The sequence below is a fragment of the Glycine soja genome, chromosome 7 (assembly GCF_004193775.1).
Source record: "Glycine soja cultivar W05 chromosome 7, ASM419377v2, whole genome shotgun sequence".
Classification (NCBI taxonomy): domain Eukaryota; kingdom Viridiplantae; phylum Streptophyta; class Magnoliopsida; order Fabales; family Fabaceae; genus Glycine; species Glycine soja.
In genome coordinates, this window is record NC_041008.1 from 29,834,445 (window position 1) to 29,858,307 (window position 23,863).

The 23,863-nt window shown below is 36.7% G+C and overlaps 1 protein-coding gene and 1 pseudogene across 1 annotated transcript; one reads left to right on the forward strand and one right to left on the reverse strand.

Annotated features, from left to right (window-relative positions):
- Nucleotides 1-10,112: 10,112 nt before the first annotated feature.
- LOC114420563 lies at nucleotides 10,113-10,841 on the reverse strand (annotated as a pseudogene).
- A 5,539-nt stretch (nucleotides 10,842-16,380) lies between these two features.
- On the forward strand, nucleotides 16,381-21,504 carry LOC114420564 (protein WEAK CHLOROPLAST MOVEMENT UNDER BLUE LIGHT 1-like). Its single transcript, XM_028386428.1, has 2 exons — nucleotides 16,381-16,511; nucleotides 20,574-21,504. Exons 1-2 carry the CDS (start codon nucleotides 16,381-16,383, stop codon nucleotides 21,502-21,504), a joined length of 1,062 nt encoding a protein of 353 aa, XP_028242229.1.
- Nucleotides 21,505-23,863: the final 2,359 nt, after the last annotated feature.

Sequence of the window (23,863 nt, forward strand, 5' to 3'; positions counted from 1 at the left end):
TGGATCTTTACATTTTTTAGGGATTTAGGGAACAGATTTACCAATCAATGCGGAGACATTTCTGCCCATACTAATTCTTTCACTTCCTTTAAGCTTCCGCTTATTAGTGCACAACTCCTTCAAGAATTTAGCATATCTTGGAATTTGCTTTATTGCATCCAGTAGAGGTATGTTTACCTCTTCCATTTTTTTGTTGGAAATTGCTCTTGGAGGGAATGGAAGAGGGATATGCTGCTTTTCTTTAGATTCACCTGCATAGAAATTGTTAGGTAACTTACTCTTTAAATTTTTGTCATCATCTTTTTCTGGAGTAGAGTGAAGTGGGGCAGGTTCATTTGCGGATGAGGAAGATGTTGTTGCTAGTTGAGGTTCTTGACACTGCTTTCCCGACCTCAATGCAATGACACTCACATTTTTGGGATTTTGGACAGATTGAGAAGGTAATCTGTCAGAATTCTGGGACTGTTGTTGATTTAACTGTGTAGCCAATTGTCCCATCTGATTAGTTAAGCTCTTAATGGAGGCTCTGGTCTCTTGTTGAAAGTGCATGTTTTGCATAGTCATTTGTCTCACAAGTTCTTCAAGGGAAGGTTGCGGAGGGGCCTCAATTGTTTGCTGTTTCTGGGGCTGTTTTTGTTGTTGTTGCTAGATTGGTGGAGGAACGTATGGTCTGCTTGGGCCAGCAGCATTTTGAAAATAAGGTTGTTGCTGCTGCTATTGTTGTGAAGGATTCGACCATCTAAGGTTGGGATGATTCCTCCACCCGGGATTGTACCTGTTGCTGGAAACTACTCATAATTTTTTAAATCTATCCCAGTATTCATATAGGCTCTCTCCACTGAGTTGTCTAATACCTGAAATATCCTTTCTGATGGTCGTAGTCTTGGAAGCAGGGAAAATTTTTTCTAAGAATACTCTCTTGAGGTCGTCCCAGCTCGTGATGGACCGTGGAGCAAGGTAATAAAGCCAGTCCTTTGCCACTCCCTCTAAAGAATGAGGAAAGGCCTTTAGAAATATGTGATCCTCCTGGACATCTGGGGGGTTTCATGGTGGAGCAGACAATATGGAATTCTTTCAGATGCTTGTGTGGGTCTTCACCTGCAAGGCCATGAAACTTTGGAAGCAAATGGATCAGTCCAGTTTTAAGAACATATGGACATCCTCATCAAGGTATTGGATGCACAAGCTTTTGTAGGTGAAATCAGGTGCAGCCATTTCCCTTTGAGTCCTCTCACGGGGTGGAGGTTGTGCCCTGTTCTCAGAATGTTCAAAATTAGAATGTTCAAAACAATAATGCTCAAAATCACCAATAACAGAATGCTCAAGATGCTCAAAAGGTACTAAATGATGTCTAACTAATCTATGAAATCTCCTATCTATCTTAGGATCAAAGGGTCGTAAGTCAGATGGGTTGCCTCTAGTCATACACTATATTCAGCATGCACAACTAGTTGCCTTCTTATGCAAGTAACAGTGTAGGTTTGAACTACAGCTACCCTCAAATGATATTCAAAGGACTTGAAATTTTGTGAGAAACCTTATAAAATGATGAGAAGATAGCACAAAAAATTTCAAACAGAAATTCAAAGTCTAACTATAGAAGCTTAAAATGACAAGTTAAGAAAAATAAGAGAATAATACTTGGAAAATAAAAAACTTTTGACAGAATCACAATTTTTGGAAGAAGGAGACCTCAGCCGGCCTACGAAGGGCTGCCATAGCATGGGAAAATTTTTTCTACCCCAAATACATATATAATAATTGTGATTCTGATAACCGGAGCAAAAGTTATGGTCGTTTGAAGTTTTGACAAAAATCAAATTTGCTACTTTTGTGGAACTTTCAAATCTGACCAAACTAAGGGCTCTAGCTATTTTTCCCACAAAATATGGATCAAAATAAGTGACCACAAAAAAATTCAGCCAAAAATAACAACTATACCAAAGCAAAAAATCCTAATTAATTCAACAAGGGTGGTCTCTAAAATCTGTCGCTAAGGGATTTCCACTACTACCCTGTTTTCCAGTTCAACAAAAGTGGTCGCTAAATCCGTCGCAAATCACTATTCACAGAAAAACACAAAACTGAAACAAGGGAAGCGCTGAACAGAAAAACTAAAACAAAACACCACACTAAACAAAATAACAAGACTCTAAACACACTTAACGCAACACGAACACAACACTAACACAACACATGAAAAAACAACTAAACATAAAACACGAATTACTAGCTATTATGAACCTTTGGACACTGCTCCCCGACAACGGCGCCAAATTTGATCGAGGCCATACCCGAATCAAATAAACATTAAAAATACAGTATCTAGGAAGTGATCCTAGGTCGTCTCCCAACGAGCAATGGTCAACCAAACGTTCATAACAGATAGTAATAAAACAATAACGAATTGGGGGGGGGGGGTTGTTTGTTTTTGTAAATTAAACAGCGAGCAAATTTTAATTAAAAAAAATATCAGAATTAAAATATGTTGCTTCCCCTTGATTCACAAGCAAGTCTCTTATCCTAGGTTACGAGAATTTATCCTTTATTAGTTCAACCACTTAATCCAACCCTAAATTAAATTACTAAGCGAAATTTAACATAAGGCATTCATTATGTGATTAAGCAACACATACGCCAATTAATCATGAACGATCATTAAGCATGAACGTAAATTAAGCGTAGAGACAATTAATCAAGCACTAAGCATGCATGAATTAATAGCAACAAATACAAAGTAATTCGTGAAGAGGAAAACTGAATCAGAATTTAACAGTAATAATAGAACCTCAAAGAGAGTTGTGCTTGAACCTCAAGAGAAAACAACGTTGGAGACTTAGCCTTCCATTAATCAATAGAAAACGAAATTGTAGTAGAAACGAAGAAAACTAGAATGATCCTCCAAAACGAAAAAGAAACTAAAACGAATTGAGAGTAGCACTCTAAAACTAAAACGAAAAAGAGAGAAAAGCCTAAAACTAAAAACGAAAATAGGAGAGAAGAGAGAGAGAGAGCCTAAACTAGAACCTTGGTGTTGTTATATAGTTTTTCAGCCCCAAAGCTTACAAATCTATTTTAAATCCAAGCCCATAAATAAAATAAAATCAAATCTAGATAAGATCTAGATGAAATAATATCTAGATGAGATCAAATCTAAATAATATCTAGATAAGATAAAATTTTGTAGAATAAAATAGTCTGCCCTCTTCAAGTCCAAGCCCAATTCTGGATTCAAGCCTAATGCTTTAGTAATTCCTGAAATTAGATTAAAAACATCAAATTAGCTGAATGGGCCAAAATAATAAAACTGCCTAATTAATTTGACAATTAAGACTAATCAATACTTAAAATGGTGCAAAAAGGGTTAAGAAATAGGAGAAAATAATGGCACATCACTCCCCTTTGTGCTAACACGAGTAGTTGAGGGACCAACCTCAGGCTCCAGAGGCAGTGCAAGTCCCTGTGATTGCATCTGTGACTGAAGATGGGACTGCATCTGGTTGAAGGATGCCATCAGCTGCCGAGTCACTTTTTCTGTGAGTGACTCCTCCATTGGTCCCTGATTTGTTGGGTGAGCTGCTCGAGTTCTTCGGGAGGGATAAAGGAGGAACTACGGGAGCTTCACAGAGCCGATCCGAAGTATTGCGTGATGGTGACATCGGCTCCAATAGCACACACACGACCAGGGTGTTCTGATCGCCCAATGGCAGCAGTCAGGACATCCTGACGTCCATGGGGGACAAACGAACCCTGTGATGCCTGCTCCTCCAAAGAATTATGTACAGAACACATATATTTGTCCAAGGCATTCACAGAATAAACAAACATAATTAAAATTATTAATTTACATTTGACTTACAATCTTCTCAGCGATTTCCTTTGCGGCCTCAGACATCATCTGCCCAGTTTTCTTGTTGCGGGCCATCTTCCACTTCACATGTCATCTTATGGGAGATGGAGGATTAATGACGCCCTCAGTGCTTCCGGACTGAGCAGCTTCCTCTAGTTTTTTCTTTGTCTTCTCAGCCATCAGCTTTTGTTCTAAATAATCATAACCCCCACGACACAACACGTGGGGAGCGGTGTTTTGCTTCTGGATGGCTTGTACTTTTTTCCGCACATCCTGCAAAATTCAAACATTAATGAAAATGATTTCTACAATCTATTATAAGAACTGAATTTTTAGTGGAAAACAATTCAAATTACAAAGTACATACCTCCCACGAGGGATCTCGGTGGGTCTGACAAAACTGAGCCCATTTCTCCTTGCTAATGCTGTATTTTTCATAGACAGTGTTATCCACACCGTCCTTGTCGCCTGCAAGTGCCTATTTCCTGGTCCAATCAGATTTAAACTGCCTCCACCACTCACCCATAGTCTGAAGAACTTTCTTCTTTGTCCTATTGTCAGAAGTTTCAGGGATTTCAAATTCCACCTAACAAACAATAAATTAGGTTTTATTGTTAGTAAATTATAAATTTTGGCTACTAAAGAAAATCAAAGAAGAAAACTAACATACCTGAATATCCTCCCATATCAAATCCTTCTGAGTAGCAGGGGCTTCCTTTCAGGTCTCGTATGTCACATCAACCTTATCATGAGCGACAATCCCTAAATATGTTTTTAATTTCTTCTTTTGGGGACCGTCGGCCTTACTAGTCGTAGGATCGACGTGGACCATTGGTCTCTCTGCCCCAGGTGGTCTAATGGCTAAGGATTGTAGCCGTGTGGCTTTGCATGTCCGCTTCACGGTAGACGAAGACGCTGATGGGTTTGCAAGAGGAGGAGGAGAAGGAGGAGGAGGAGGAGGTGAGCCAGGTGGAGTAGCCATGGTTCTATAAACAGTAAAACTTGAGTTAGTTAACATTATCAAAAACCATAGTATGAGTTATGTAAATCAATTTACCGAAATCAAATACATAATTAGAAAATTACATTAGACAATGTTAATTAATTCTCCTTCATCATGATCATTACGATTAGCATGAACGTCGTCAACTTCTTTTTCTCCGATGATGTTAGGAGTCATTTGTGTGGACAAAGGACTAACATAATTGTCCATGTATGAATGATCATCTTCTACATTAACACCAATTGTTTTCCCGTGTAGAACAACGCACCACCTTTCATCAGAAGGGTCTTGCACATAAAATACCTATTTAGCTTGTTCTGCCATGATGAAATGGTCATTGTGGTAACCTAGTTTCTTTAGGTCTACCAACGTAAATCCTACTTCATTGGTCCGCACAGCAGTGTTGCTATCAATCCATTTACATTAGAAAACACATACAATAAATTTGACATAGATAAGCTCCCAAATTTCATCAATGAACCCAAAGTAAGGGATGGAAGGTACATAGGTATTGTCATCATGCACACTTGCGAAGTGTTGAGATTTAGCCCTTAGGGTGACCCCGCTGTTTTGCATTGTACTTTTGTCGTCTTGTGCTTTTGTGTAAAAGGAATACTTGTTTATGTCGTATCCTTTCCAAAGTTATAACATTTCTTTTAGGCCCATCTGCTAGCTTTCTTAATGTTTATGAAACATTTTCATCAGCAAAGATTGTATCTTTAAACCAATCAGAGAAAGTCTTGTTATGCTTTTTCAAGACCCAGTCATTTTTGGATTATTTTGTTTGACTAAAGCTTCATGCTGAAGTATGTATGGAAAAACTTCATTACTTTTGTTCAACACATACAAGTGAGCTTGTAACAAATCTTCTACACTTGGAGTGATAACATGCAGTCCTCTTGAACCCTTACTGCCCACACCGTCGTCATGGAGAGACTCAGGAAGGCCAACAGATTTAGCCTTTTCAATGTACTCTGAACAAAATTCAATGGCTTCTTTTGCAATGTACCTTTCAACACATACAATTGGTATACCCTTTTAAGATCTTCATGTATCGCTCAACTGGGTACATCCACCGCAAATAAACAGGACCACAACATATGATTTCTCTTACCAGATGAACAATTAAGTGAATCATGATGTCAAAGAAAGTAGGAGGAAAATACATCTCCAATTGGCACAGTATAATGGTGGCCTCATTTTCCAGGTCATCAAACTTGAAAGGATCAAGGACTTTGCTACATATGACATTAAAGAAAAAGAACAGGCGAGTTATGGCTAACCTGACTTTGTTAGGAAAAATGTCTCGTATGGCCATGGCTAACAATTTTTGCATCAACACGTGACAATCATGAGACTTTAACCCTACCAGCTTAAGCTCCTTCAACTGCACAAGGCTCTTAATATTTGAAGAGTATCCTTGTGGGACTTTGACCCGGCGCAGACACTGACAAAAACTTATCATCTCCTTTCTAGACAAAGTATGACAAGCTGGAGGCAAGTATATTTTTTTCCCATCAGACCTTGGATGCAAGTGCGATCATATACCTATTTCAGCTAGATCTTGCCATGAATGTTAAGGAGCATTCCAATGACACTGTCACATACATTTTTCTCCACATGCATAACATCAATACAATTTCTAACATCTAGATCATGTAAAAGCAAGATATTTTGATGTTTTGATGATGCCAAAGGATCAAGTGCTTCTCAAGTTTTATTCAAGACAAGAATCCAAGAAAATCAAGATATATGATCAAGTTGATCTCTATAATCTTAGGAAGAAGTTTCCAAATTGAAAAAGCAAAAGGTTTGGCCAAAGAATTTTATCTAAATCATTTTAAATTGAGATTTACTCTCTGGTATTCGATTACCAAAGGATGTAATCGATTACCAGTGGCCAATATGCTTTCTGAAAAGGTTTTAAAAGGTTTAAATATTTTAGAAAGCACGTAATCAATTACACATGGCTTGTAATCGATTACCAAAGGTTTGGAACATTTTAAAACAGCCATAAGAAATTTGAATTTAAATTTCAAAGTTGTGTAATCGATTACAATAAGTTGGTAATCGATTACCAGTGTTTAAATATTCAAATTTCAAATAAGAAGAGTCATAACTCTTCAAAAGTAACTGTGTAATCGATTACACCATTATTGTAATCGATTACCAGTGAGGATTTTCGAATATAACTCCCAACTGTCACATATTTTCAAATGTTTTTGAATGACCATCAAAGGCCTATATATAAGTGACTTGGGATACGAAAATTCTTGAGAGTTTTCAATGCCCAAAAAGTCTTATCCTCTCAAAATATTAAGAGATTTTTTCTAAACTGAAATGTCTTATCCTCTCAAAAAGGATTCTTTGGTCAAACACTTTTATATTCAATAAGGAATCTTGATTGATCTTCAATTGTAATATCTTTCTCTTTCAAGAGAGATTTCTTCTTCTCTTTTTCTTACTTCTAAAAAGGGATTAAGAGACCGAGGGTCTCTTGTTGTTAAGGATTCCTGAACACAAGGGAAGGGTTGTCCCTGTGTGGTTCAGAATTTGTAAAAGGAGTTTTACAAAGAGAGTGGAAAATCTCAAGTGGGTTGCTTGAGGACTGGACATAGACACGGGAAGTGGTCGAACCAGTATAAATCAAGTTTGCATTTCTCTCTTCCCTTAAACTTCTTTTATTTATTGCTATTTATCTTTTTCTTTAAAGAAGTTTATTTTGAATTGTCTTTTGAGTAATTCATGATAAGGGTGCATTGTTAATCCGAAAAGAGAGAGTGAAATTTTAATTGGGGAATAGTCTTTGTATCTTAATTCAACCCCCCTTCTTAAGATAACTGAGGCCATTTGTCTAACAGATCAGACCAGTACGAAAGATCAAAGAAAATGGACCTCTTCTTCCATATGCAAGTCTTACTTTTATCCTTCTTTTAGGTCTTTCCAAATACAATATTCAGGTGTTCAACCTGCTGGAAGACCTGCTCACCAGTCAACAATATCAGCACAGTTTCATGCTCTTGACTTTCATTAAAAGCTTTTTTCAATCGTCTGTAAGGGTGATGAGGTTTTAGAAAATGGCGATGCCTAGTGTACATTGTTTTTCTACCATGTTTCAATTGTATGTAGTTGGTGTCTTCTTCACAGATGGGGCATGCATGATGACCCTTAACACTGTAACCGCTGAGATTCCCATATGCTGGAAAGTCATTAATGGTACAAAAAAGCATTGCACGTATTTCAAAAGTCTCCTTGCGAAACCCATCAAACACTAGAACCCCCTCGTCCCACAACTTTCTCAGGTCTTCAATCAACGGACTTAGATAAACATCAATGTCATTTCCTGGCTGTCTTGGGTTCGATATCATCATAGACAACATCATGTATTTTCGCTTCATGCACAACCAGGGAGGCAAATTGTAAATTACTAGTAGAACTGGTCATGAACTGTATTGAGTGCTTAAATTGCCATATGGATTCATTCCATCACTAGCTAGTCCAAGCCTAAGATTTGTTGCCTCTTTGCCAAAATCCAGATACAAACCATCAATCTTCTTCCACTGGGAGCAATCAGCCAGATGATGGACCATTCCATCAGAGTTTCTCCCATTTTCATGCCAGGTAAGGTATTTTGCGTCGTCTCCATTAGCAAAAAGACGCTTAAACCTTGGAATGATGGGAAGATACCCCAACACCTTCACTGGAGGGCCCTTCTTTGAGTTTTCATCAGAATTGCAGTCCTCATCATCCTTCACTTTGTACCGTGATGCCCCACACCTAGGGCATTTAGGCATTTCTTTGAATTCATGCCTGTACAGTATGCAATCCTTTGGGCAAGCATGAATCTTCTGATACTCCATACCCATCGAACACAGTATCTTCTTGGCCTGATAGTAACTTTTAGGCAACGTGTTTTCCTCTGGAAGCAGATCGTGCACTACTTGAAGCAGTAAAGTAAAGCTTTTGTCACTCCACCCATATCTGACCTTGACATTAACCAGACTTAACACCACCGATAACAACGTCAAGGAATTCTTGCACCCCGTATACAAAGGCTTCTTTGAATCACTCTGCAATCCTTCATACATAGGGGCATGTGCTTGCTGAAAAGACTCTTGTCCAAGGTCATGAATCATATTCTCCAAGCGATCTCCCATTTCTACATCAAACGGTTCAGATTAGGACCCACTCTGCATGTCTGTCAATTCACCATGCCATATCCACGACGTGTAATTCTTCTTAATCCCATCATACAATAGATGTTCCAATATGTCGTCCAGTATTTGTCGTCTTCCGTTTAAAAAATTGATGCAAGGACAATAATATTTTCCATCTTCATCCGATCAACCTCTTTCTAAAGCAAATTGCAAGAACTGCTCGACGCCTTCCTCATATTTTGGGCTGATGCGACTTTCATTCATCCAACTTTGATCCATCTAAGTAATAACTCTGTCATACTCACAAAGTTATTCAATGCATAAAAATCTCACTTTTTTATTATAGGTGTGGCCCTATCCCATTCAGAAAGACCGTCTTTTATGGTAGCTTCATAAGTTTGGGTTAATTGTATTTTGTTAAATTTGACAAAATTTTGGCAGCATTCCGCATTAGTCTCCAAGTACATGACATGAAATCGGTGAAATTAATTTTCCGATAATCAAGTATACACTCAGAGAACAACTAGAAATGCGTTGTACTAAAATTTCATCAAATTAAACAAAATAATGTTAACCTTAACACATGAATCTACCATAAAAATATCAGTCTCCCCAAACTATCCAAACGGATAATTCAAGATTGAATACAATGATTAATGCAAACTGTCCATAAGAATCATTGCATTCAATCTCAAACGAGAATCTAAGGTTCTCTCATCATGAACACAATTTGTATATCATATATCAGTTGTCTTTAATGGCAGTGAACAAGTAATAAAAACATTAATTGCTAACAAACATTTGTAAGTAGCACACAGAGTAGTGAGGACAGTCATACAATGTGAATACAATTTGACTTTTATAAGAGAAGTAACTGCAATTTTATTGCCAAGCTGCCTCATTCCTTAATTTTTCAACAATGTGATTTAATACTGTTGTTATACTTGTGATTTAGTTCTCTTGGAAACCTTGAGAAGGAGCAGAGAAGTATTATGCTAGGTTCTAGAAACAACTAGGTAAGTATTTTATAATCGGCATCTTGTTTTTATAGGTGGTGCTTAAATAGATTATGCTTAAACTATGTTTATCTTACAGCCTTAAATTAGACAATGGTGTCTGAAATGTCTAAGGAAAGCGGCACACCGTCGTCGCTAAGCTTCGGCTTGGCCTGCTGCTGCAGCATGGTGGTGTTAAGGGTGTTGGATTGGAAATTGAGAAGTGTTGATGTGTTGTTGTTGGTATTGTTAGAGGAAAAGGCTATGCCGGGGAAGAAGGTTCTATGTTGATGTTGTTGGAGGGAGAAATTAAGGTTGAAGTAGGACGATCGAAGCTGGGAGGGGACGGACATGAAGGAGCCGAAACTGCGTAGGGAGATGTTTAGGGAGGTGAAGTTGGCGGCGATGGTGCCGGTGTCAGTGGTGGCGATCACATCAAGCTCCACCTGCTGGAGGAGCCACTCGATGGTTTCACCGTCCAACTTGTGGCCTAGCTCGTGGGTGAGCTGGAAGATGCAGGTGGCGTAGAGGGCCGACATTCGGATACGTTGCTCGCGCCCATCCACCTTCGTGTGTCGGTCCTTGGTCGAGGTTTGCTTCGGCGGAGGCTTTTTACTATTAGGAGCCTCTGCCACAGCCGCCACGGTGAGCTGGTTGGATCGGGTTGAATTGGACGTGCTCGGTTCTGCGGAGATTGCTAGGGACGGGTAAAGGGAGGAGGTGGAACATGAGGCAGTTTCTTGGTCTTCTTTCTTCTCAAGTAGCTGGAATGGGAAGTTGTTCTAATGGTGGTGGTGGTGGTGGTGATGGTGGTGGAGATCCTTGCCTCTCTCCATGATCGCATGGAGAAGAAGAAAATAAAATTTGGTGGTGGTGAGTGAGTGAGTGAGTTGTGTGTGTGCGTATGTTTGAGTATCTTTGTGTTTATGTGTGAGATAAAGAGAGATCGTTTTTTTTACACTGGTTGTCAATTGTGATCTGTGAATTTGTAGTTTAATATGTGTGGTGGGTCTTTATGGTTTTTAAGAGAGGAGGGGATGTGTGTATAGCTATAGGTAAGCTATAGGTTGGACTGGAAGTGGAAAAATCAGGGATTTTTTATTGTATTGTGTTGATGTACTGCCATGTCTTTCCTTTTTATTTGCTTTACTGATTTTAGAAGTTGTTGGTTCTAGCTGCTATTCAAGTTTGTGTTCCTAGTCTGAACCATAAACTTAGTATTGGGGGGTGGGGTGTTATATTTATGTTCTTTCAACAATAATTGATAGGAACAATATGCAGCAACAATAGACATAGAAGAAATAGCAAAAACACAGCATGCAGAATAACCAATCAAGGCAGAACGAAGACTGTAGAATAAGCAAGCAAAGACACAGCAAAAACACTCTGAAGTAAGGATGTGGTGGCACAAACCTTCTAGAAGTAGAATATCCCAAATATTGGTGCCGTTAGATATTGTCTCCGGTAGCAATTTGTTTTGAAATTTGTTTTGAAATTTGTTTCTTTCCTCCAAGGCACTAGCTGCCAAAAGCTGTTAACAATAGTAGATAATTAACTTGTAGTTCAAAAACTGTGGACATCACGACCATGTAGCAAATGCAAAAAACAATCATCATAATCATCATGAGTATATCAACAACAGTTTGGGACATAAGGTGCTAACTAATGAACCTGAATATCGTAAGCTTCAGGAAATAAGGAAGACAGCAGTTTGGGACTACACGTATCCATGGTTTCAACTAGTAGTTGATAGTAGTAGCAACACAAATACACAAGACCACACCTAGGTAAACCAACCCAGATAAACCTTGTGTTAGCACCCTAAAAAAAGTCAAGAAAACAACTTTGCCCTTAAAAGATGGGAACGAAGAAACTCCTAACCAGAAACTCTAGCATTTATGTTCCACTTTTGTAATTCAGCAACCTTGTTATTGTAGAAGCAAAGCTTCATGGTGAATCAAAGGTGATTCAAAGGTGTTTTGATGATAACAATGATGATGACAAAGGTGATGAAAAAAAGCTCAAAGATCAATCAAAGAACAACTCAAGTGAATCAAGAACACTTCAAGAGTTCAAGAAAAGAATCAAGAAGAATTCAAGACTCAAGAAGAAAGCCTAGAATCAAGAATCAAGATTCAAGGTTCAAGATCTCAAGAATCAAGATCAAGATTCAAGAATGAAGAAAAGACTCAATCAAGATAAGTATTAAAAAGTTTTTCAAAACTTTGAATAGCACATGAGTTTTTGACAAAACCTTTACCAAAGAGTTTTTACTCTCTGGTAATCGATTACCATATTGTTGTAATCGATTACCAGTAGCAAAATGAGTTTGAAAAAGTTTTCAAACTGAATTTACAATGTTCCAATTATTTTCAAAAGGTTGTAATCGATTACAATGTTTTGGTAATCGATTACCAGTGCCCTTGAACGTTGAAATTCAAATTCAAATGTGAAGAGTCACATCCTTTCACTTAAAAGCCTTGTGTAATCGATTACACTAATTTGGTAATCGATTACCAGTGACTATTTCTGATAAATCAAAAGATGTAACTCTTCAAAAAGGTTTTTGACTTTTTCAAATTGGTTTTAAGTTTTTCTAAAAGTTATAACTCTTCTAAATGGTCTTCTTGGCCAGACATGAAGAGTCTATAAAAGCAAGGCTTTGATTTGCTTTTCAACATACTTTTTTCATTCATTCAATCAATCCTTTGCAAGCCTTAAAATCTCTTTGAACTTCTTCTTCTTCTTTGTACCAAAAGCTTTCTGAAGTTTTCTGGTTTTCTAAACCTTGAAAACTTGTGCTATTCATCTTTTCATTCTCTTCTCCCTTTGCCAAAAAGAATTCGCCAAGGACTAACCGCCTGAATTCTTTTTGTGTCTCTCTTCTCCCTTTTCCAAAAGAACAAAGGACTAACCGCCTAAATTTTTTTGTGTCTCCCTTCTCCCTTGTCAAAGAATTCAAAACGACACAGTTTGAGAATTCTTTTGATTCTTCCCTTTCCCTAATACAAAAGTGTTCAAAGGACTAACCGCCTGAGAATTCTTTTGTATCCCCATTCACAAAGTATCAAAGGTTTAACAGCCTGAGATCTTTGTCTTAACACATTGGAGAATGCATCCTTTGTGGTACAAGTAGAGGGTACATCTACTTGAGTTTGACTGAGAACAAGAGAGGGTACATCTCTTGTGGATCAGTTCTAGTGGAGGGTACATCCACTAGGTTCAAAGAGAACAAGGGAGGGTACATCCCTTGTGGATCTTTGCTTGTAAAAGGATTTTTACAAGGTTGAAAGAAATCTCAAGGACCGCAGGTCGCTTGGGGACTGGATGTAGGCACGGGTTGTTGCCGAACTAGTATAAAAACTCTTGTGTGCTTGTTTCCTTCTTCCTTACTCTTTTACTTTCCGCTATGCATTTATATTCCGCTTTTACTTTGAGTTAAGTTTATCTTCTACTCCATATTCTCTTAACAACATAAGTAAAAGCCTTAAAAGAGTAATTTTTTAATTAGTAAAGGTTTAGGAATAATTAATTCAACCCCCTCCCCTTCTTAATTATTCTGAGGCCACTCGATCCAACAAGTGGTATCAGAGCAAGTTTCTTGTAGAATGGCCTCCTCAAATCCCTTGTTTCCTAAAGGAAATTCCATTCACAGACCACCCATTTTCAATGGTGAGGGTTACCATTATTGGAAAACCCGCATGCAGATATTTATTGAAGCCATAGATCTAAATATATGGGAAGCAATAGAATTAGGACCATATATACCCACTATAGTAGATGTAAGCACAAGCACTACAACCCAAAAACCGAGAGATCAATGGACAAAAGAAGATAGGAGAAAAATCCAGTATGATCTCAAAGCCAAAAATATCATCACTTCAGCCCTAGGGATAGATGAGTACTTTAGAGTGTCAAATTGTACTAATGCCAAGGATATGTGGGATACTCTCCTGTTAACCCATGAAGGAACCACAAATGTAAAAAGGTCTAGAATAAATACCCTTACCCATGAATATGAATTATTTAGGATGAACCCAAATGAAAAAATCCATAGTTTGCAAAAGAGATTTACACATATAGTAAACCATCTTGCATCTTTAGGAAAAATCTTTCCCAATGAAGATTTAATTAATAAAGTCTTAAGATGTTTAAATAGGGAATGGCAGCCCAAGGTAATTGCTATTTATAAAAGCAAAGATCTCTCTTCCATGTCTCTTGCTACTTTATTTGGTAAATTGCAGGAACACGAGATGGAACTTCAATGCCTCAATCAGAATGAAGAAAATGACAAAAAGAAGAGAAGCATAGCCCTTAAAGCCTCATCTTCAATACAAGAAGAAAACGAAGAAGAAGATTCATATGATGAAGAAGATTTTTCTTTCTTTGTTAAGAAATTTCATAAATTCATCAAGAAAAGAAGAATTGATAGGCGTCAGAATTTCAATAATGGAAGAAAATCACAAGATGATTCTCAAGTCCTTAGGTGCTACAAATGCAACCAAATTGGTCACATTAAGGCCAACTGTCTGTCAAATGAAGAATGGTCGGAGAAAAGTGAAAAGAAAAGATTTGACGAAAGAAGAACCAAGAAAGCATACATTGCATGGGATGACAATGATTCATCCGATGGTTCAGAAAAGGAGATTAATCTTCTAACCAAAGATTATGAAAGTGACGAGAACATCTCTCAAGGATGAAAAACAAGGAGAAAAAGAATGATCCTCATTGTTGAAGATCTAGACACTTCAATCCTGAAAAAGGTAATATCAAAACCATTATCTTATTAAAATTTCTCTTAAAGTTGAAATTTTTATTCAAACAATTTGATTATGATGACTAACAATTCTTTATTTGTTTGTCTTTTGATTGTTTGAAATCATGAGTATATTTGCTTGATTGATTTCATCCTATTTGCATGAAATATTCATTCATTTATTTAAGTAAAATCAATATTCTTCATACTTGTGTTTTGATTGTTTTTGATAAAATTGATTATCTTCATGTTTTAAATATTTTTGCATGACATGATATGTAAATTACATGATTGAAAATTATTCATAAATTATTTTCAAATATAGTTTTCAAAACTTCTTCTCTTAGAAAGACTTCTGCTTTTGTTTTCTGGCTAAAATAACCATTGGTAATCGATTACCATAATAGTGTAATCGATTACAAGCAGTTATTTCTGGCAAAGTTGCTCTCTGGTAATCGATTACCATATTTGTGTAATCGATTACGACGCATCCTTGCACCTATATATTCAAATTTCGAATTCTGAAACCTGCAACCTTTCTCTCTCCCGAAAACCCTCGCCCTCAATTTTTCTTCCAGCCATATCTCACTCAATTCTTGTTCAAATCACTCCCCGCAAAGCCCAAACTTCATCTTTTTTCAATCTCTTTCATTTGAACCAATTGAAATCCAGAAAAAACTCTTCAAATGGCGGAACCATCGAAAAAGCGGAAAGGAACTTCGAGTCGGAGTCAGCGGCATTCTAGGTCACAGGAAGCCCCAATTCCTCCCTCCATTCCCTCTGGATCATTATTCTCATCATAGGAACAGTGTATACGATACACAAACCTCTTTTCCTCTCGTTCCATTGTAGACCCAAAATTCATAGATATGGAGTTCTTCTCAAATGAGAATTTTGAATGCTTCCAAGCATTTGAAAACTCCAATCTTATTCCATTCATGTCTCTAAAATTACCTGTCTATTCTGAATTAGTCAAAGCTTTCTGTTCTAATTTAGAAATTCATGAAGGTATTCTAATGTCTGAAATTTATGGGATTAAGATGGTCATTGACCAATCCCCATTTTATGATTTAACAAAATTGCCTAGTGAAGGTGTACCTTTTGAGGGTGCATTGATTGATGAATGGAAATTCGATTTCTCTGTGCATGATGCCCGCTGGTTGGTTTGCACCAACCAAGCGGATATGACCGGAAGGCTTCTTGCCGGTTCATTAGCTTTCGAAAGCCGCATCCTCCATTACCTTATTGTTCACATCTTACTCCCTAGATCTTCAAACCTTGCTTAGGTTTCTAAACAAGATCTCATTGTCATGTGGGCCTTTCATAAAGGTTTACAAATTGATTGTGCACATCTTGTTAGATATCGCATGCATAAGGCATTGCGATTGAAAGCCCCATTGCCTTATCCTCATCTAGTTACTCTTTTCCTTCAACACTTCAACATCCCTCTTGATTATGAACCCTATGTTCCAATCAAGAGATCATTCCTTATAGGCGCTTCAGTCATAGCATCCTTTGGTTATATAAAGGAGCATGATGGCTCTTGGGTGAAGAAGGGTGCTAGAAATGTTGGTGAAGAAGGAAATGAAGGAGAAGATTCATCTCTTCTTTCGAAGATTATGGAAAGGTTTGATGGTCTTCAAACCTTTGTTGGTGAGAGGTTTGATACTTTGGAACTGCAAGTAAATATGCGCTTCAATGAAATGGAGTCAAGAATGACTAAGGTTGAAAAAGATGTATCTTACATCCGGTCAAGCTTTGATCTTCCACCACCGCCGCCACCATCATCTTAGACTTATATTTTAATATTAGTACTTTGATTTTCAGCCTTGTATTTTGGCTATATCAATATGGTATTTGAACAATTTACTATTTCCCTATTTGCATGGTATTTTTGAACAAATATTAAGTATGTTATTTGACTATGTGGAGTTTATAATTAATCTATGCATGGTTGTTTGCTTAATGGTTTCATGGTTCTTGCTTCTTGCTTCATGATTTGGTTGATATTTTTTTTTATGAACATTGTATGAATGTTTAAATTAAATTTGTTTGATACGCACTTTGGCTTTTTGTTGATGCCAAAGGGGGAGAGAAATGGGATTAAATCAAGAATTCACATAAGTAATCAACTTATTTTTAAGATAAGCATAAATTAAAAAACAAAGGGGGAGAATTTATGAGAGTGATCGACTAGGAAAAAGTGTGTGTGTGTTTCTTGATTTCAGAAGTTGTCATCATCAAAAAGGGGGAGATTGTAGAAGCAAAGCTTCATGGTGAATAAAAGGTGATTCAAAGGTTTTTTGATGATAACAATGATGATGACAAAGGTGATGACAAAAAGCTCAAAGATCAATCAAAGAACAACTCAAGTGAATCAAGAACAATTCAAGAGTTCAAGAAAAGAATCAAGAAGAATTCAAGACTCAAGAAGAAAGCCTAGAATCAAGAATCAAGATTCAAGGTTCAAGATCTCAAGAATCAAGATCAAGATTCAAGAATGAAGAAAAGACTCAATCAAGATAAGTATTAATTTTTTTTTCAAAACTTTGAATAGCACATGAGTTTTTGACAAAACCTTTACCAAAGAGTTTTTACTCTCTGGTAATCGATTACCATATTGTTGTAATCGATTACCAGTAGCAAAATGAGTTTGAAAAAGTTTTCAAACTGAATTTACAACGTTCCAATTATTTTCAAAAGGTTGTAATCGATTACAATGTTTTGGTAATCGATTACCAATGCCCTTGAACGTTGAAATTCAAATTCAAATGTGAAGAGTCACATCCTTTCACTTAAAAGCCTTGTGTAATCGATTACACTAATTTGGTAATCGATTACCAGTGACTGTTTCTGATAAATCAAAAGATGTAACTCTTCAAAAAGGTGTTTGACTTTTTCAAATTGGTTTTAAGTTTTTCTAAAAGTTATAACTCTTCTAAATGGTCTTCATGGCCAGACATGAAGAGTCTATAAAAGCAAGGCTTTGATTTGCTTTTAAACATACTTTTTACATTCATTCAATCATCCTTTGCAAGCCTTAAAATCTCTTTGAACTTCTTCTTTTTCTTTGTACCAAAAGCTTTCTGAAGTTTTCTGGTTTTCTAAACCTTGAAAACTTGTGCTATTCATCTTTTCATTCTCTTCTCCCTTTGCCAAAAAGAATTCGCTAAGGACTAACCTCCTGAATTCTTTTTGTGTCTCTCTTCTCCCCTTTCCAAAAGACCAAAGGACTAACCGCCTGAATTCTTTTGTGTCTCCCTTCTCCCTTGTCAAAGAATTCAAAACGATACAGTCTGAGAATTCTTTTGATTCTTCCCTTTCCCTAATACAAAAGTGTTCAAAGGACTAACCGCCTGAGAATTCTTTTGTATCCCTATTCACAAAGTATCAAAGGTTTAACAGCCTGAGATCTTTGTCTTAACACATTGGAGGATACATCCTTTGTGGTACAAGTAGAGGGTACATCTACTTGGGTTTGACTGAGAACAAGAGAGGGTACATCTCTTGTGGATCAGTTCTAGTGGAGGGTACATCCACTAGGTTCAAAGAGAACAAGGGAGGGTACATCCCTTGTGGATCTTTGCTTGTAAAAGAATTTTTACAAGGTTGAAAGAAATCTCAAGGACCGCAGGTCGCTTAGGGACTGGATGTAGGCACGGGTTGTTGCCGAACCAGTATAAAAACTCTTGTGTGTTTGTTTCCTTCTTCCCTACTCTTTTACTTTCCGTTGTGCATTTAATTTCCACTTTTACTTTGTGTTATGTTTCTCTTCTACTCCATATTCTCTTAACAACATAAGTAAAAGCCTTAAAAGAGTAATTTTAAATTAGTAAAGGTTTAGGAATAATTAATTCACCCCCCCCCTTCTTAATTATTCTGAGGCCACTCGATCCAACAGTATGTCATTGCTTCAACCTTCTTATTCTAGTACATCTTTTTTTTTTTGCTTTAATTTTGATCCTGTGCTCATTAAAAACTTTATTACACTATCATCCTATGATGTGTTGCCATTTCACCAAAAGAGTATGACCTCTCATGTAATTGTAGTCATAATCAAACTCTTTTGATGTGCCAACAAATGACTGGATGGTAGTGTAGAAAACTTCTGCACAGAATAATAGATCATAACTAAGATGGGATGTCATACAGGAAAAGATAAGATCAATAAGGAATGAATATGTTAAGGAGAATGTTAGTGGCGCCTATTGAGGAAAAATGGTAAATATGGTTAGGACATGAGAGAAAAAGACTATAGAAGCCCATTCAGAAAGGTAGAGGTATAATGGCAGACCAAGAAAGACTCTTATGTGAAACCATGTGTTAGCACTCTAAAAGAAGTCAAGAAAACTTGAAATAATCATTTCCTAAAAAAACTTATGAATCTTACTCTAACTAGCTACCCACGTATCATCGAATTGCTATGCTGTGTATATTACTAAATATATATTATCTCCACCCCATCCCCACCAAAAAAGAAACCCACTGTGAGGGAGAGTTGTACAGAAACCTTGAAAGTTTTTATTTGCTCTAAGGGTATTGTTCCTGTATGTGGCTATTTCTTGTTGATTTTTCTTTCTGCACTAAGGTTACTGCTATGATATTTTGCTCTTTGGTTGTGGTTACTGGATTTATCAAGTTTGGGATCTTGAAGGGGCTTTGGCTGGTGATTTTGAATTTCTTCTAATTTGTTTTGTTCAATTCCTTTGCTATTTGGCATTTTAGTGGCTATTTTAATGATCTTGTGTTCTGTTTTCCTTGTATTCTGCTATGATATTTTGCTCTGAGTTTTGTGTGCGTGTTGCTTGTCCCTGACTATTTTTGAGCTTATCACATTTAAATTCAAGCTTTATATCCTGCAAGTGTTTTTGGTCTGTGTTTGTTCTTTGCCTACCACTATCTTGACTGAGCTTAGCATAATTATGCAATTCTTTTTGGTTTCTTTTAGAGTTGATAGATATTTAATTGCTGAGTTCTGTTATTTTTTTTCTTGTTTCTCAATTCTGTCCCTCTTATTTTCATTTATCTTATCTTTATTTTTTCATTCTCTTTAGACATGAATAAGGAAGGTCATGGGGATTTAGTTGCTAGATTTTTAAGATTATTAGCTTTTGTAGAAGGACGTGCATTTTGTAAAATCTATTTTTGTTTCATTGGATGTACTGCAACATGGGGATCACTTGTGCAGTTGTGCCTACTTACAAGATCATCTAAATTTGTTATCTTTTTTAACGTTTGAATAGCTTAAGAAACACTACAAATGTGTTAAAGCCTAATAGAACTTAATGCAGTTTTTTGGTTGTTACCGTTATACTTTTCTGATGTGTATTCGGTTTAGTAATATGTGTATGATATCACAACATGTATACATTTATGAATGGTTCTTGTTGAATTTGGAGGGAGTTAGGAGGGAATAGCTTGATTGATATTGCTTCTGGGTGTAATGCTTTTTCAAAGCATCTATATATATAGATTCTTAATAGACTAAGTGAGGATTGTTTTCTTGATAAAGAGTAAAGGGATGCTACTTCCTAAATACTAACTCCTATCATGAACTGCATGTCATTCTAATAGTTCCAATAGAAGTGAATATTTTGGTGTTGTATTTTCCTTTACTTCATTTTCTGCTTATAATATATATCTTATGATCTTAGACAGGCAAACCATCTTTTCCCTTGCGTGGCCTATATAATTTAAAGAAGATAAAAAATTGAAACTAAAAAGGAAGAATTTGGTTATAAGTATAAACTGGATAATAATTTATTAGAGATAAACTAACTCTATCTTAATTAACAAGTATGATAACATAAAGTATTAGCGAAGCTGCATATGAATCAAGTGTTGCAGCCAAGGCACAACTTGAGGTAGCCAAAGCTAGATATACAGCATATGTTTCAGATTTAATAGTTGTGAAAGAGGAGCTGGAAGCATTGCACAACGAATATGCTTCCTTAGTGACTGATATAGATGTAGCTATTATGAAAGCTGAAGAGGTTGTTACTACATCAAAGGAAGTAGAGAAGTCTGTTGAAGATTTAATTGTTGAACTAATTGCTGCAAAAGAGTCATTGGAGACTACACATGATGCGCATTTGGAAGAAGAGGAACAAATAATAGGAATAGTCATGGCAAGAGATCAAGATTCTCTCAATTGGGAGAAGGAACTTAAATTGGCAGAAGAAGAGCTCCAGAGACTCAACCAGCGAATTTCATCTGCAAAGGAACTCAAATCTAAACTGGAAACAGCCTCTGCTTTGCTGATTGATTTGAAAGCTGAATTAACTGCTTATATGAAATCAAAGTTAAAGCAACAAAGAGGCCCAGAAGAACCAGAGATAAAGACACACACTAACATACGAGAAGTAGTGGCATCAGCTGGAAAGGAACTTGAGGAAGTAAATCTTAACATAGAGAAAGCAACTGCTGAGATTAATATCTTGAAGGTAGTTGCTACATCATTAAAATTGGAACTTGAACAACAAAAAACAACTCTTGCCTCCATTAGGCAAAGAGAAGGAATGGCCTCTGTTGCTGTGGCATCTTTGGAAGCTGAATTGGAAAAGACCAGATCAAAAATAGGTTTAGTTCAGATGAAGGAGAAAGAAGCTAAAGAGAAAATGACCAAGCTTCCCAAGAAACTACAACTAACAGTTGAAGAGACTAATCAAGGAAAAAGCATAGCTACAGAAAGTAAAGGCAGAAGCAGAGCAAGCCAAGGCTGGAGTAAGTACCTTGGAAAGTAGATTACTTGCAGCTTAAAAGGAGATAGAGGCTGCAAAGGCTTTCGAAAATTTGGCAATAGCAGCAATTAAAGCATTTCAAGAAAAAAGGGTTCAAATAAATAATAAAATTACAACGATGGACATTGATGCAAATCTAAAAATGTATATGGTAACCTTTAAAAAATGAAATAGTAGGAGGGAATAAAGAAGCTCCTTTTCTCTCTGAAGTGTATCATATCTAAAATGTATATGCCAAGTGTTTTGCTATAACTCTAAGTATTGATTTTCAGGATATGAGAAGTAGCCAGGGGAAAAAAACTTCATTTTGGTTCTGCTGACATGGACACAAGACAGATAGGAGAAAGACAAACTTCAACATGTCACTTGTTGTGTTAGTGTCCATAGTAAGTTGTTAGTAATAACATATCCTAACCTAAGGATTAACTTAAGCGACAAAATGTAGAATAAACCATTTTGCTATTTTCAAATAAAATCTAAGAATTATGATTCTAATTAATATATCTTCTTCCGTCACTCCAACTAACTAAAAATTAGTTTTTGTTTAAAATAGTTTTTCAAAACTAAGAAACAAAAACACAATGAGTCACACACCATATGTTAGCTGAAACAAGCCATCGAGATCCTGGACAACAACAGTACTTTAGAACCAAAAATACATGGCTAGCAATTGTTATATTGACCATATTATGTGGTCATCAAGTGTACCTTCATAATCTTTTACTTTCTCTTAAAGAAAATGTACATATGGCTTCTTAAATTCTATCACAAGATACCAACCCTTCAAGCTGTAACTATTAATTTGTTAGTGTAAAACATGGCAGCAATTTTCAATAAAAGTACACAGATAATCTAATGAACCAAATGCATAATGAAAAAAAAATCACATTGAGATTTCAAATATTTTGATAAAAAAAAGGTTCCAAAGAATTTATCAATGAGGTTGGTGAGGGTTGGAAGGTGAACCTCTTGCAGAGAATCAGATTTTGCTCTAAAAGATGCTTCCAGTTATTCAGCTTCTATCAAAGTTTTCGTATTTTCTCCAAGTGAGAACAAGCTTCTTTCAAATGCTCTTTTCCAAAACTAGAGATTCATACATGAAACTCTTGAACCAAATTTTCAAGTCTTATAACAGTTTCTTCAACACTTTTCAGTGCTGTCGCAACCTACCCTTCGGCGGGAGGGCGACACGTGACTCGTGGGTGCATCTTCCAAGAAAGGAATACGCGCGGAGTCGCCACCAACATTTATTTGAGGAAAACATCGGAAAAACCGGAAAAAGACATGATCTACGAACTTTAAGTGAAAGGTTTGGGAGTTGTATTTATGCACGGGGAAGGTATTAGCACCCCACGCGTCTTTCACAAGACACGTCAGCCTTTAATCAAATGTGCAAACATGACTTCAATTTTATGTTCCCTTTTACGTTTTTATTCCTTTTTATATTTTTTATCTTTTTGCGGTCGACGAGGGTGTTTCTCTTGCTCCTACGTATTCCTTAATTGCGATAAGGAAATCAGACCTACGTAGTTCTTTGTGAACAAAGTGTTTGTTTAAGTTGTTTTTATCTTTTTTGCAAGATATGTTTTTATTGAATGAAAGGTCATTTAAGGCGTTGGACCATTAAACAATCTTTCGATTCCTTTGAAAAAAAGAGAAGACATTAAGGCATTGGACCATTAATGATCTCTTTATTTTTGAAAGAGGTGATAAAGTTACATGGTGATTTTAGGCCTTTAGAAAATCTACACTTAACCAATAAAAGCGGAAAAGACCATTTAAAGGCGTTGTGATGCAAGCTCCATTGGAGCTTGTAGGCCTAGGATCTTCTTCATCAATGGATTCCTTTGCTTCTTGGAAGATAAATGGCAGCGGAATGGAGAAGGAAGAGAGAGAGGAGACGCCACTTCAAGGAGAAGATGAGTCTAGAAGAAGCTCACCACCATAGGAGGCCATGGATAAGAGCTTGGAGGAAGAAGGAGATGAATGAAGGGAGAGGGAGAGAAGAGCACGAAATTTTGTGCTCAAAAGGAGCTCTGAAATCTGAAGTTAATATTCAAATGATCAAAGTTGAAAAAAATACACACACATGACCTCTATTTATAGCCTAAGTGTCACACAAAATTGGAGGGAAATTCAAATTTCACTTGAATTTGAAATTGAATTTGTGGAGCCAAACTTTGGAGCCAAAATTTCACTAATTATGATTAGTGAATTTTAGTTATGGTTCAGCCCACTAATCCAAGATCAATTACAAGATTCTCCACTAAGTGTGCTTAGGTGTCATGAGGCATGAAAAGCATGAAGGACATGCACAAAGTGTGACTATATGATGTGGCAATGGGGTGTAGTAAGCAAATGC

Excerpts from the sequence above, each read along its gene's own strand:
- LOC114420564 (XM_028386428.1), top strand. The coding sequence starts at position 16,381 with ATGGAAAGGTTTGATGGTCTTCAAACCTTTGTTGGTGAGAGGTTTGAT. Across the intron at positions 16,512-20,573 it reads AAAGATGTATCTTACATCCG|TATTAGCGAAGCTGCATATG; the intron begins GTCAAGCTTTGA and ends GATAACATAAAG.